The 14448-nt window shown below is 45.4% G+C and overlaps 1 protein-coding gene across 4 annotated transcripts in view; it reads right to left on the reverse strand.

Annotated features, from left to right (window-relative positions):
• LOC140385605 (inositol monophosphatase 1-like) overlaps positions 1 to 14448 on the reverse strand; it is a 42000-nt gene that overhangs the window by 25786 nt on the left and 1766 nt on the right. For 2 of the 4 annotated variants that reach the window (XM_072467924.1, XM_072467922.1), the window contains exon 2: positions 130 to 238. In XM_072467924.1, coding sequence (XP_072324025.1) covers positions 130 to 210 — 81 coding nt within the window. In that variant the 5' untranslated portion in view covers positions 211 to 238. The remainder of the gene's footprint in view (positions 1 to 129; positions 239 to 14448) is intronic. The other 2 variants (XM_072467925.1, XM_072467923.1) reach the window with 1 other exon arrangement.

The following is a 14448-nucleotide window of genomic DNA, read 5'->3' on the forward strand; positions in this document are numbered from 1 at the left end:
AATTGTCCAGCTAAACATTTAAAAACAGTATTTTAGCAGAAAACAAACTTCCCTACATAGTTTAGGATTTGTGAGCAAGATCTACTGAACACAGAAATATATACAATTCCAGTTTCATCATTTACTCACTGCACCAGCTTGTCGAGCAACAGCAACTGCAACCTCCAGACAATCTTGCCATGGATCTGAGCCCGCACACTGTTGTGCCATCTTTCAACTGGAATCTGAGAGTAAAAAACTGTCATAATTTGAAAGAATTAATACATTCTGGACATTCATGCAGCTCAAGAAAATAAGATTATTCATTGTTAAGATGAAAGACACTTGGGCATAAAGTGTGAAGATGTTGCAAAACGCAAACAGCAAATGCTAACCAATTCAGCAGGGTCAATAATAAAGAATACCAACCATAGACAAGCAATGGGCCATTACATTTGTTCCACCTATCCACTGTTACACAGTTCCGATCCTTTCCAAGATCTTCAATAATTAATTAAGCACTTAATAAATTATTTGTGGTATACAGTTGTTTTAGTGAATTCCCTTATGAAGAAGTGTTGATTTCTAAAGATTGATGACTTAAGACTTATGGCAAACAATAGTTTATTCAGAAGCCCGAGCAGCTCTTATGTGCTCCGACTCCGCCCGCACTCCGGGGAGAACTCCCGCACCTCCATCACATAATCTTCTCAGTAGCTGCGTCATCATGTGACCACTCAGTCTACATCTTCCCCATTTCAGTTGGGCCAACCGGTGCTAATGAGATCTAACAGTATAACCATTATATAGCATACAGATTCAACAGAATAACAATATGTAACTATGTACATAGGGTGAAACATGGATTAAGCTGTTGCAACTGGTGTATAGGTCACCGCGTCTCCTTTAACATCCCCTCCGCCCCGTTTTATGGTGGAAAGAAGAAAGACAAAGGTTAGATGTAGACTAGTTCATTATGTTAAACGGGATTCTTCATTGGGTGACGCTGAAATCGGGAAAAGAGATTGGGCGGAGAATAGGTTCCGAGGCCAAAATCGCGGCGGGCGCCGATTTGATGCCAAATCACAATTTTCCATTACCTCGACAGCAGCGTCAATGATTTCCTGAACGCACATACAGTAAACACCGCTGCCATATCATTAGCGGTTTTCTCCGGGGGCCTCCGCGATTCTCCGACTCCAATAGGCCGAGTTCCGTCGGCACGGTTCACTTGTGCTTTTAAAAATCGTGAAACTGGCGTCGTGGCTGCTGACGGAGAGAGAGGGGGGTACGGAAAGTGTTCAACGTCACCAGTCTGCTGACAGTTGTGCCGCTGGCCGGGGGGCTTCTGCCAGGGCAGGGGAAATAGCGGGGGATGGCCAGGAGCTGTTCTGCGGGAAGACCATTGCTGCAGCCTGCAAAGCAGCCATGCAGCTGGGCACATAGCTGATAGCCCACTGTGAACTTAGGGTCACAGGTGATATAGGTGTCCCCCAGGGTACTCTCCTAGGTGCCCTCTGGCCCCAGCTGATCCATCAACAGGATGGGCGTGCTCCAGTGTCACCTTATTGGCTGGGATGAGTGTGTGTGGGGATTGTAATGTGCATATGCGGCTGCAGCTTGTCAGCCTCCCAAGTGTCAATCACAGACCCGGCGAATCTCACACCATTTTTCATTGGAAACTATTATGTTCCACGTGGCGCCGATGCTAGCCCCTCCACAGTCGCCAAATAGTCCAGGGGCGGCGCTAGTTTTGCTGTCATGAAGGTCCACAAATCCTGCCCTGGGGTCAACACTTAAGTCTCAGGAACAGAGATCCAGCCCCTTGTGTTTGGTTTAGTCATACTCTCTGAACAGTTGGCTGTGCTGTAGATGTTATGAGCTGGTGTCCTCAGCATGGATGATGTAGCGTGTTCCTTCAGTGTTCTCAGTGGGTGCAGGGCCTATTGTACTGGCCTCTAGAGGAGCCTCCAGATCCATGTAGGAGGCCTGTGGTGTAGGCTGAATGGCTGTTGTACTGTGGCACCTGCTGGCTCTGGTTCCGATAGCTTCAGTAGGTGACAGCAGTCTCATACATGTTGGGCACCGTCCAAGGCTAGCATGGTCAGCTGCAGGGCATGGCGGTGTACAACCCTCAACCCGCATGAGTCTAGATCCTGACCATTTGACCAAGTGTCAGATGTTGGAGTCTGCGATCATTGTGATCATAGTGCATTTCCCCAGCGGCAATCCATGAGGGTACCACACACATTGTTTTCAAGTTTGGGCTGCAAAAGAACTTTGGTATTAGGAATTGTTGTCTTGCTGCACCTGGTGAATAGGTGCTGTGCTGGCGCGGGCAGACCGTGTAATGGCAGATTTTGCAGGTTGAGGAGTGCAATATAGTAATCTACGATATCCCAGGCACATTTCTCTACAAGATGCTTAGCTAAGTGTACCACCTGTTCTGCCAGGCCAGTGGACTGTGGATATGGGGGCTGCTTGTAGTCCCACATGTGTGCCAAGTTTCTAAATTCACTGATGATGAAATGGCGAGCGTTGTCTCTGTGGGATGCCTTCTGTGACGAAGTGTCTCTGAAGCTTGATGATGACTGTGTCACTCGTCATGTTTGGCAGGTAGCAAGTGCAGCACGGTGGCGCAGCTGCCGAGGTCCCAGGTTCGATCCTGGCTCGGGGTCACTGTCCGTGTGGAGTTTGCACATTCTCCCCGTGTTTGCGTGGGTTTAGCCCCCACAACCCAAAGATGTGCAGGGTAGGTAGATTGGCCGTGCTAAATTGTCCCTTAATTGGAAAAATTGAATTGGGTACTCTAAATTTATTTTAAAAAAATGTTTGGTAGGTAGTTGAGTTCAAACCACCTAGAATTCAAATCACCTAGAATCCAATCGACGAAGACTAATTATTGCTCACCATTCCATTCAAAAATTTCAGTTGCTATGAATGACCTTGGGAGATCCGGAATCTCCTGCCGATGCTACAGTTCTCTTGCTTGATGTGGCCTGAGTGCAATTCACAGTGCACATTTGGAGTCTTCCCTCTCTATGTCGGTGTACAAGAAGGGCCAGGATAATGATTCCTTGGCTCTGTATCTAGTTGCTTCCAACCCAGGATAGCCCTGGTGAAGTTGCAGGATGTAGTATCAAAGAGAAGTAAGAATGATATATCGCTGGCCACATAATATCAGCCCATCCTGTATGGTTAGTTCATCTCCGATGGCGAAGAATGTGTGGAGCTCATGAAGACTCAGGCCACACCCTCATGATAATGTTGTGCAGTTGTCTGCAGTGTGATGTCGGCCTTTGGGTATCTTTTTCTCCCAGGATTCTATGAGAGGATGGCATCTAGGTCTTCCTAATAACCTGCCTGGTCTGTGAAGAGGCTTTTTAACGCTAGTTATGATTGGCTGATGATCAGTTTCAACAGTTGCAGGATGACCATATTCGACTTCATAAAACTTCTTGAGACAGAGATTAGAGCGAGGAGTTTCTTTACAATCTGTGCACAATGAGTCTGTGGCAGAGATGCAAAAACTATTGGTTTGCCATTCTGGATGCAGCATGGGAGACATCAGCTGATATGAGTACAGCTGCTCGATCGGCAAACTACTGCAGCACTGATGAGACTGAGAGTACCTGTTTGAGTCTGTTGAAGACCACTTTGTGGTGCTCCTGCCAACACCATTCGAAATGCTGATGAAGAGGTCCAGTGACCTCAATGTAACAAAGAATAAACTTAGCAAGGTGATTTGTCATATAAAGAAAGCAATGTACGGGGATAGCCATCTGTTGTATAGCCATCGTCGTGTCTGGATCTGGCTTCACGCCATCAACTGTGAGTAAGTGAACCCTGTAGGGAACCTGGCTGACCTTAAATCTGAATTTTGCAGGGTTGAGCTTTAACTGTATGGTCCTAATTTTGTCGAGAGCGAGATGAAGGGCTGGCCTGCAAAGAGTTGCCCATGCACCGCTGGAAGGCCCTCGCTGCTAGCAGAGATCCCATTGGGCATAAGAAAGCAATAGCGGCCCACCAGAGACATGAATGTTGCAAGTTTCGAAGATTCTTCATCCAGCGGGATCTGCCATAAGCCACATTTCAGAATGTATCCAGAATGCTGAAAACCTTGGAATTAGGTATGTCTACTATCACCTGTTCCACTGCCTTCATAGTGTGATGCGGTCTGGACAGAACTTTGTTCATGTGAACTGGATAATGCATATCTTGACTGTGCCATCTTTCTATACTGCAGCCATCATTGCTGAAATCCATTCTGTGGCCTCATCTATGGGAGTTATGACAGCCAGTGTCATCATCCTGATGAAGGATGCAGCTAATTAACTACTTTCTGCTTCATGGCTATTGGTTCTCTTCTCAGAGCACAAACTGTTGGTGGAGTGAGTCATCTATTCGCCTTTGGTATATTACTGGTATCTTACCAATGACATTGCAGTTGAAGAGGTCTTTGTGTGCTATAATTTCAGGGGCCTGGTGCTGTAAAGCATATACCTCTGAACCAAGTTGAATGTGCCCCAGTGTGATGCTGTCCAAAGACCGAGCAGTGGCCTTACCTTTGATTGACTATATGAGAGTAGCCACAACATCTGTGCACATGGTTTGTCCACCTGGGCCAAATGTCCACCTCAGTATCGGGGCCCGCTGCTGCATATGGGTCTATTTCCTGTAGCATTTGACTGGGAAATACATGAAACTTTGCTCCAGTGTCGATCTTTACTTTCAGTTTTGCATTGCTGTAAATCAGGGTAGTGACGGTGTTGACACTTTCACAGTAGAGTGTTGTTGGAGGCTCAGTGGTTTTGTTGCTCTGGCTGACCTCCAGTTCGTTCATTTTACTGACACTCCTAGTCTTGGAGGACTGACTGGCTATAATGTGGCTCTTGTCAAGAGAATGCTGTTGCGATTTTGATTTGTAGCATTTTGCAAAGAGATGCCACTTTCCACATTTCTTGCATTGTTTACCATATGCCAAATATGCTGCTCTGTTCTGAGGGGATGGCGTGTACCGCAAAAACTTCCGTTTCATGTCTAAACTACTTTCCATGTTTTTCAGACTGTTTGTTTAGCATGCAAATGATAATGGCTGTTTGTACTGTAAATCTTTCTTTCGCAGCAATTGCTTTCGGACTAGGTGGATCCCATAGATTATTCAATCTCTGACTAATTGAGGATTAGCTGACTGACAGAAAGCAGATGGTTGGGAGAAATGGGTCCTTCTCTGGCTGGCGAACTGTAACTAGCGGGGTGCCACAGGGGTCAGCCTTGGACCTCAACGGTTTACAATTTATACAAATGATCTGCAAACAGGGACAGAGTGTAACATAGCAAAATTTTGTGATGATACTAAGATAGATGGGAAAGCAGGCAGTGAAGAGGGGATAAGATCTTACAGGTGGATATAGATAGGCTAGGAGATTGGGCCAAAATTTGGCAGTTGGAGTTTAATGTATGTAAGTGTGAGGTTATCCCTTTTGGCTGGAAAAATAGAAAGGCAAATTATCTAAATGGAAAATAGATACAAGGTGCGTCGGGCAGAGAGATCTGGGTGTCTTAGTTCATGAATCGCAGACAGTCAGTACGCAGGTACAGCTTGTAATTAAAAAGGCAAATGGAATGTTAACGTTTATTGCAAAGGGACTGGAGTAGGGCAGCACCGTGGCGCAGTGGTTAGCACGGCTGCATCACGGCACTGAGGACCCGGGTTCGATCTTGGCCCCAGGTCACTGTCTGTGTGGAGTTTGCACGTTCTCCCCATTCTGCATGGGTCTCACCCCAACAACCCAAAGATGTGCAGGGTAGGTGGATTTGCCACACTAAATTACCCCTTAATTAAAAGAATTTAAAAAAGGACTGGAGTATAAAAGTGGAGAAGTGTTGTTGCAATTCCACATATGGAATATTGTGTCCAGTTTTGGTCTCCTTATTTCAGGAAGGATATGAGGCAGTTCAGAGGAGGTTCACCAGATTCACCAGGGATGAAGGAGTTGACGTATGAGAGAAGATTAAACATTTTGGGCTTATACTCGCTGGAGTTTAGAAGGATGAGAGGAGATCTGATCAAGGTGTAAAAAATACTAAAAGGGATTGATAAAGTAAACATAGACAGAATGCCTTGTGGGGCAATCTAGAATGAGAGGGTACAGAAATAGGTTGAGAGTCGGAAGATTTAGAACGGCGATGAGGAGAAACTACTTCTCACAGAGGGTGGTACATTTGTGGAATTCGCTGCCGCATAGTGCGGTGGAATCCGAGTCATTAAATGGTTTCAAGAAGGAGGTAGATATATTTATGATAAAAAATGGGTTAAACCGATATGGACAACAGGTGGAGAGATGGATTTGAGACTAGGAAGAGATCAGCAATGATCTGATTGAATGGTGGAGCAGGCTCGAAGAGCTGAATTGCTTACTTCTGCTCCTAATTCCTATGTTTCTACGTAACTTATCGTTGAAGGTGGTAGGAGTGATGGAGAGAGCAGTTAATAAAGTACATGGGGCGCGATTCTCCACTCCCACGCCGGTTGGGAGAATCGCCTGGGCCGCCAAAATTTCCGGGGACGCCGGTCCGACGCCCTCCCGCGATTCTCCCAAGCGGCGGGAACAGCCCGGTCGAGCTTCACGGGCCGCAGCCCGGAGAATCGGCGGAGATACCGAAAATGGCGATTCTCTGGCACCCCCGCTATTCTGAGGCCCGGATGGGCTGAGCGGCCAGGCCAAAACAGCGGGTTCCCCCTGGCGCCGTCCACACCTGGTCGCTGCAGTCGTGGGCGGTGCATGAACGTTGGGGGGGGGGGGCAGCCTGTGGGGGGGCGAGGTGGGATCCTGCACCGGGCTTCACCTGGAATGTGGGGTGGCCCGCGATTGGTGCCCACCTCTCTGAAGGAGGACCTCCTTCCTTCCGCGGCCCCGCAAGATCCGTCCCCCATCTTCTTGCGGGGCGGACTTAGAGAGGACGGCAACCACGCATGCGTGGGTTGGCGCCGGCCAACCCGCGCATGCGCGGATGGCGTCCGTTATGCAGCGCCGGCCGCGTCATCTATGCGGCGCCACTTTTACGCGGGCGACAAGGCCTGACGCGTGTAGCTGATGCGGCCCTGATACTGGCCCATTGTCAGGGCCTGAATCGGTCGGGACCGGGGCCGTTCCGCGCCGTCGTGAACCTCGACGGCGTTCACGACGGCGCGGCCACTTAGGCGTGGGAGTGGAGAATCCCGCCCATGGTATCCTGGACTATATTAATTAGGGCATAAAGTACAAAAGCAAGGAGATTATGCTGAACTTATACAAGACACTAGTTAGACCTCAGCTGGAATATTGTGTACACCTCTGGGCATCACACTAAGGGAAGGATGTTAACACATTGGAGAGAGTACAGTACAGAAGAGGTTTACAAGAATGGGTCCAGGGATGAAAAACTTCAGTTTTGAGGATAGATTGAAGAGATTGGGGCTGTTCTCCTTGGAGTGAAGAAGGCTAAGAGGGGGCTGGACAGAGAAGCGAGAGAGAGAAACTGTTTCCCCTCGTGAAAGGATCAACAACGAGCGGGTAGATTTCAGGTGATTTGCAAAAGAAATTATTAGAAGATATTATTAATGAAGATGTTTAGATTTAAAAAGCTAAAAAAACTAGCATAAGGACACTTTACCTGAATGCTCGTAGCATTCAAAACAATGACACAAATCATCACAAAAGAGTGTATCGTATTTGCTATGTTTGGCTAAAGTAAACTGGGAGCAAAGGCTTTAAGGTGGGACAATTGAGGAAGAGTGTAGGATTTCTAAAGTGATTTTTCACTGTGCTCAGAAAAAGTATACACCAGTAAAAAGGAAGAACTGTAGGAAAAGGGATAATCAGCCATGGACATCTTTAATCTTTATTATTGTCACAAGTAGGCTTACATTAACACTGCAATGAAGTTACTGTGAAAATCCCCGAGTTGACACATTCCGGCGCCTGTTCGGGTATACTGAGGGAGAATTCAGAATGTCCAATTCACTAGCAAGCATGTCTTTCGGGACTTGTGGGAGGAAACCGGAGCACCTGAAGAAAACCCACGCAGACAAAGGGAGAACATGCAGACTCCGCAAACCGCTCAGTGACCCAAGCAGGAATTTAACCTGGGATCCTGGCGCTGCGAAACAACAGTGCTAACGACTGTGCTAACGTGCCGCCCTAAGGAAATAAAGTCCTGTAGTTTAGCAAAAGATTGATTGTGGAAGAACATTCATTAAAATCTATAAAATATTAATGAATATATGATAAACAGTACTTCTGTTTATCAGTACTTCTGTTTAAACAGTACTTCTGAGGGGCTGGTTTAGCACACTGGGCTAAATCGCTGGCTTTTAAAGCAGACCAAGGCAGGCCAGCAGCACGGTTCAATTCCGTACCAGCCTCCCCAAACAGGCGCCGGAATGTGGCGACTAGGGGCTTTTCACAGTAACTTCATTGAAGCCTACTCGTGACAAGCGATTTTCATTTCATTTCATGTCTGTTGAGTATTATGTTCTTCATTGGCAGGCACATGTTCTCAAAATTCTTTAAGAATTATTTTGGTGTCCTCTTTCTCCTCCTCCATTTGAAACACAAAGGATTCAAACTTCTCAACGGGGCCCGCTAAATTTAGTAAGGCTAAAGATATTATGCTTGTATTTTTTTAAAATTTATCCGATAATCCGGCACTACAATATACGCGCCACTCCTTTTCAAACTTGGCCCAGTTGTCCATAATACTTTTATTGAATATGAGCGGGTTGATATGGCGAAGTCCTTGTGCCATACTACCAACTCCTGACACCATGTAGAAGTGCTGGACTCCAAGACTGGCAACCAAAGACTTAGACTAAAATAGTTTATTCACTAGTCTGAGTAGCTCTTATTACATGCTTGTACTCTGCCCATGCTCAGAGGAGCACTCTGCACGTCTGTCATGTGACCTCAAATAGCACCATCATCATGTCACCATTCGGTCTACACTCCTATTGCACTTTTTTCTACTCATACTGCATAATATTAAGCTTTCTCTCTAACTTCAATATTTATGAAACCAATGAACATGCAGAGAGGGCATGGGTGACCACCTGGCAGTGTAGAGTAAGGCAGGAAGTGCAGGAGTCTTCTGTGGCCACCCCCCTTTCCAGCAGATATACCATTTTGGATACTGTTGGGGAGATGACTTGTGTCGGGGAAAGCACTAACAGCCAACTTCATGGCACATTGGGGGTCTGCTGCAGAAAACTGTCAGGGCGATGGGGTTAGGGGATTCAATTGTAAGGGAAACAGACATGCGTTTCTGTGGCTGCAAAAGATACTCCAGGGTGGTATGTTGCCTCCCTGGTGCCAGGGTCAGGGATGTCACTAAACGGCTGCAGAGCCCGAGGATATAGGTAGGGTTCTAAATGAATACTTTGTGTCAGTGTTCATTGGTGAGAGGGACAGTGTGGGTATAGAAATCAGTGAGAAGGTCTGTAATAAAGTTAAAGAGATTAACACAGGCAGAGAGGAGATTTTGAGTGGTCTGGCAGGCTTAAAGGTAGACAAATAATCAGGGCCAGATGAAATGTATCTCAGGCTGCTGAGTCAGGCAAGGGGGGAAATAGCAGGGGCACTGGCAATAATTTTCAATTCCTCTCTGGCCACAGTAGAGGTGCCAGAGGACTGGAGAATAACCAATGTGGTGCCATTATTCAAGAAGGGAGGAAGTAATAAACCAGGAAACTACAGGCCAGTCAGTCTAACCTCAGTGGTGGAGAAGCTATTGGAAGCAATTCTGAGAGTCAGAATTAATCTGCATTTGGAAAAGCAGGGATTAATCAAGAACAGTCAGCATGGTTTTGTTAAGGGGATGTCATGTCTGACCAACTTGATTGAGTTTTTCGAAGGGGTGACCAGGTGTGTAGATGAAGGGATATGCATTTTATAGTCTACTTGGACTTCAGCAAGGTTTTTGATAAGGTCCCACATGGGAGACTGATAACAAAGGTAAGAGCTCATGGGATCCAAGGAAATTTGGCAAATTGGATCCAAAATTGGCTGAGTGGCAGGAAGCAGAGGGTGATGGTTGAGGGGTGTTTTTCTGATGGAAGCCTGTGTCCAGTGGGGGTCCCTCAGGGATCGGTGTTGGGGCTCTTGCTGTTTGTGATTTATATAAATGATTTAGATATGAATGCAGGAGGATTGATCAGGAAGTTTGCGGATGATACGAAAATTGGTGGGCTGTTAAATAGTGAGGAGAATAGCCTTTGATTACAGGAGGATACAGATGGGCAGATCAGATGGGATTATAAGTGGCAAATGGAATTCAATTTAGATAATGTGAAGTGATGCACTTAGGCAGGACAAACAAGGCAAAGGAATACACGATAAACAGCAGGATCCTGGGAGGTTCCGAGGATCAGAGGTGTACATGTACACCGGTCCCTTAAGGTAGCAGAGCAGGTGAATACAGTGGTCAAGAAAAAGCAGGTAACCTTGCCTTTATTAGCCGAGGTATAGAGTTTAAGAGCAGTGAGGTTATGCTAAAACTATATAAAATGTTAGTTAGGCAACAGCTAGAGTATTATGTGCGATTCTGGAATCCACATTACAGGAGGGATGTGATATCACTGGAAAGGATGCAGCCTGGGCTGGAAAGTTATGGTTATGAAGAGAGATTGGATATACTTGGATTGTTTTCCTTGAAGCAGAGGAGACTGAGAGGGGATATGCTTGAAATGTATAAAATTATGAGGGGCATACATGGAGTAGACAGGAACAAACTGTTCCACTTGGTGGAGGGGTCAGTGACCAGGGGCATAGATTTAAGGTCGGGGCAGGAGCTTTAGAGGGGCTGTGAGGAAAATCTTTTTTACCCAGAGAGTGGTGGGAGTTTGGAATTCACTATCTGAAAGGGTGGTGGAGGCAGAGACCCTCATAATATTTAAGAAGTATTTAGATGTGCACTTGAGATCCTAGGGAATACAAGGCTATGGGCCAAGTGTTAGAAAATAGGATTAGAATGGATTAGGTGGATTGTTTTACCGGCGCAGATGTGATGGGCCTTTTCTGTGCTGTATGATTCTATGACTCTATGTAGGAAACTGTATATACTATATTTTGTTGTAGATAAGATTAAAAACCCTGGGTTGAAATACATACGCCACTTGGGCTGTAATTAAGGTGTCATAAATGTTAGCACTGTTGCTTCACAGCACCAGGGTCCCAGGTTTGATTCTCGCTTGGGTCACTGTCTGTGCGGAGTCTGCACATTCTCCCCGTGTCTGCGTGAGTTTCCTCCGGGTGCTCCCACAAGTCCTGAAAGACGTGCTTGTTAGATGAATTGGACATTTTGAATTCTCCCTCTGTGTACCCGAACAGGCGCCGGAGTGTGGCAACTAAGGGATTTTCACAGTAACTTCATTGCAGTGTTAATGTGCGCCTACCTGTGATAATAATAAAGACTATACCTCATTATTATGCAGTTTTGTTTGGATTAAGGGGATGCCCTGTGGAGTTAATTAGATTTCAGCTTAGTAAATTGATGTTGTTACTGGGTGGAGCGAAGGTATCAGGCATTTTGCAGGAAACGCAGATCAGTTGTGAGCTGAATAAAGCTGTGACGAGAAATCAAGCAGTTCGCTCTCACTGCAGTTCAGTTGAAAAATACTAAAAGTCTTTAAAGCAGTGCAGACTTACCTGAGAGTAAGGGGAGCTGGAACATCTTCTGATGACATACAGCCAGAGTTTCTGCAGGATTCTGACAGGAGTCAGGTCTTGTCTTTAAGGCAGTGTCAAAAAAGTCTTTCTTTCTCAAAGAACATTTCTCAAAAGCAAGTATTCCTGAGTGCCAATGATTTAACAGTGGATTGAGAGTAGAGATAGGTTTTGTTCCTTTTTTGTTTGAATGGGAATAAAGATAGCAGTTAAGGAGGGGCCAGTTTAGTTCACTTGGCTAGACAGCTGGTTCGTGATGCCGAACAAGTCAGCAGCGTGGGTTCAATTCCTGTACTGGCTGAGGTTATTCATGAAGGCCCTCCTTCTCAACCTTACCACTTGCCTGAAATGTAGTGATCCTCAGGTTAACCCATCACCAGTCAGCTCTCGCCCTCAAAGGGTAAAGCAGCTATGGTCATCTGGGACTACGGCGACTTCACATTTACATTACATTTACTGTATTGAGTAGTGTTGTTTAATTGGTAATAGTAAGTTATTTTCTGGTGTGATTTTAATACTATTTCTTTGTGTAATCACTCCTGAAGCGAAGTATTCTTTCCTCACAGTCTTACAAAATTAAAAATTAAAAATAAAATATCCAGTATCCTAGTCACTGTTGACATCTGGTCTGGGATCATAATCAGTCATTCTGAAGATCTGTGCTTCAGAAACAGCCAGGACCCAGCCAAGCTATTCCAGTACAATTACAATACTGGCATTTATCTAACAATGTGAAAATTGCTCAGGTACATCCGGTCTACAAAAAGCAGATCAAATCTATTCCGGATAATTACCGACCCTAACTCTTGATCAGCAAAGTGATGCAAGATGTTGCAGGTAGTTCGTTCAAGTGGCACTTACTCAGCAATAACCTGCCACTGGTGTTCAGTTTGCATTCCATCAGGGCCACTCGGCTTATGATCTCATTATAGCCTTGTTTCAAGCATGGACAAAAGAGCTAAACACAAGAGGTGACTTGAGAGTTGTTAAATTTTTTTCTTCTCCTTTTGCTTATTTAGTAAACATCATGGCACCAACCACTCAAAAGGAATTGGTTAGCACAAAAATACTAGGTTGATTTATTAAGGATTTGAAACATTGGTAGCAGAACCTGTACATACGCCTTAGTTGGTAGCTTCCTCAGAAGAAACTTAATTGAAGTCTGAATCATATTATGCATTGCATCATGTCCAACAATTTATATATACAGAAAACATAACCATACCCACAAACAGGTTCAAAAACAGCTTCTTTCCTGCTGTTACCAGACTCCTGAATGACCCTCTTATGGACTGAACTGATCGCTTCAGCCATCTTCTCTACTGAGTAGCACTACATTCCGTATGCTTCACCCGATGCCTGTGCCTATGTATTCACATTAAATATTTATGTATATCCTATGTTTTTTCATGTATGGAACGATCTGTCTGGCCTGTACGCAGAACAATACTTTTCACTGTACCTGGTACAAGTGACATTAAATCAAATCCAATCCAACGGTGTATTACAACAAGAGTGACTGGTCTCGACATCAAGATAGTATTTAACTAAATGTAGCATACGGGGCCCCAAGCAAAATAAAGGTCAGTAGGAAAATCAGGAGGCAACTTTCCACTGGTTGGAATCATATGCAGTACAAAGGCAAGTGGTTGGAGGCCAACCATCTCAGCCCCAGGACAATGCTGCAGAAGCTAAAGAAATTCAGCATGTCTGCATCGACTCTCACGAACTTCTACAGGTGTGCCATTGAGAGCATCCTATTCGGCTACTTGGTATGGCAACTGCTCGGCCCAAGATCGTAAGGAACTGCAGAGTGTCGTGAACTCAGCCCAACACATCACACAAGCTTGCCACACACACACTGATTCTGTATATACCTCCCGCTGCTTCATGAAGGCAGACAGCATTATCAGAGACCCCTCCCAACCAGGCTTTGTCTTCTTCCAGACCCTTTATCAGGCAGAAGGTACAGAAGTCTGAAGACCCGACCATCCAGACATAGGAACAGCTTCTTCCCCATAGCTACTAGACTCAACGACTCTCCCTCGGACTGATCTGTTCCCTGTAAGAACACTATTCACGATGCCCTATGCTGCTCTTGTTTGGTCCCTTGTTCGGCACTGTTAGTCGATGTACCATTTATCAATGTACTCTGTTGATTATTATTTTTTGTCCACTATGTGCGTACTGTGTACGTTCCCTTGGTCACAGAAAAATACTTTTCACTGTACTTCGGTACATGTGACAATCAAATCAAATCAAATCAGTTCTTCAGGGTAGTCTGTGGTCCATCCATCTTCAGCTACTTCACCAATGACCATAAGGTCAGAAGTGGGGATGTTCACTGATGATTGCACAATATCCAGTATCATTCACAACTCCTGTGATCCTAAAGCAGTCCATGTCCACATGTAGCAAGACCTGGACAACATTCAGGTTTGGGTTCTTTAGTGGCAGGTAATATTTGGCCACATAACTGTCAGGTAGTAACTGTTTCCAACAAACAGCATTTAATTATCTCCCCACAACTTACAATAGCACTGCCATCGCTGAATCCCTAACCATCAACATCCTGGAGGTTACCACTGACCGGAAAATTAACTAGACAGCCATACAAATACCAGGGCGGCAAGAGCAGGTCAGAGACTGATAATTCTGCAGTAACTCACCTCCCATCTTCCCAAAGCCTGTCCCCATCTACAAGGCAAATGTCTGGAATGTGATGGAATATTCTCCAATTACCCATAGATGAGTGCAAGTTCAACAC

Source organism: Scyliorhinus torazame, chromosome 11 (assembly GCF_047496885.1).
Source record: "Scyliorhinus torazame isolate Kashiwa2021f chromosome 11, sScyTor2.1, whole genome shotgun sequence".
In the NCBI taxonomy this organism is placed as follows: domain Eukaryota; kingdom Metazoa; phylum Chordata; class Chondrichthyes; order Carcharhiniformes; family Scyliorhinidae; genus Scyliorhinus; species Scyliorhinus torazame.